Below are 672 nucleotides of genomic sequence, written 5' to 3'. Positions count from 1 at the left end.
ATATCCTCAAAATCTTCACGACGCGCACACTGACCTACCGTTCTGTCCGACGCGCGATAAGCCGCCCGGCAAGCGGCAGGACAAGCTCCTCGCAACCGTATACGATAAGAAGCGTTACGTCATACATTATCGCACTCTGCAACAGTGTACTCGTCATGGCCTTCGTATCTCAAAAATTCATCGCGTATTGCAATTCACGCAATCTCCATGGCTTCGAGATTATATCGAACTAAATACGAAATTTCGAACATTAGCCACGAATGAATTTGAAAAAAATTTGTACAAATTAATGAATAACGCGGTATTTGGCAAAACCATGGAGAATGTGCGCAATCACGTCGATGTGCGGCTTTTAACGAAATGGGAAGGTAGATTTAATGCTGAGGCGATGATCGCGAAACCGAATTTTCATAGTCGCAGCGTCTTTTCGGAGAATCTGGTCGCGGTAGAAATGCGCAAACTCGAGGTCAAGTTTAACAAACCAATCTACGTGGGTATGTGTATTCTCGACATATCCAAGACTTGTCTGTACGAATTTCATCACGACTACATGTTACCTTCTTTTCAAGAAAAATGTAAAGTAATGTACACCGATACTGATAGTCTAATTTACCACATTGAATGCGAACGATGTTTATGAAATCATGAAGCATGACATTAGGAAATTTGATA

At 41.8% G+C, this 672-nt stretch overlaps 1 protein-coding gene across 1 annotated transcript in view; it reads left to right on the top strand.

Moving 5' to 3' along the window:
• LOC105449092 overlaps nucleotides 1–640 on the top strand; it is an 8844-nt gene extending 8204 nt beyond the window's left edge. Inside the window, exon 6 of the mRNA XM_011688088.1 lies at nucleotides 146–640. Coding sequence (XP_011686390.1) covers nucleotides 146–640 — 495 coding nt within the window. The remainder of the gene's footprint in view (nucleotides 1–145) is intronic.
• Nucleotides 641–672: the final 32 nt, after the last annotated feature.

Source organism: Wasmannia auropunctata, unplaced genomic scaffold (genome assembly GCF_000956235.1).
Source record: "Wasmannia auropunctata unplaced genomic scaffold, wasmannia.A_1.0 LD336078.1, whole genome shotgun sequence".
Lineage (NCBI taxonomy): Eukaryota > Metazoa > Arthropoda > Insecta > Hymenoptera > Formicidae > Wasmannia > Wasmannia auropunctata.
Note: the sequence above shows the minus strand (reverse complement) of the source record. Positions and strands in the feature narration are given on the sequence as shown.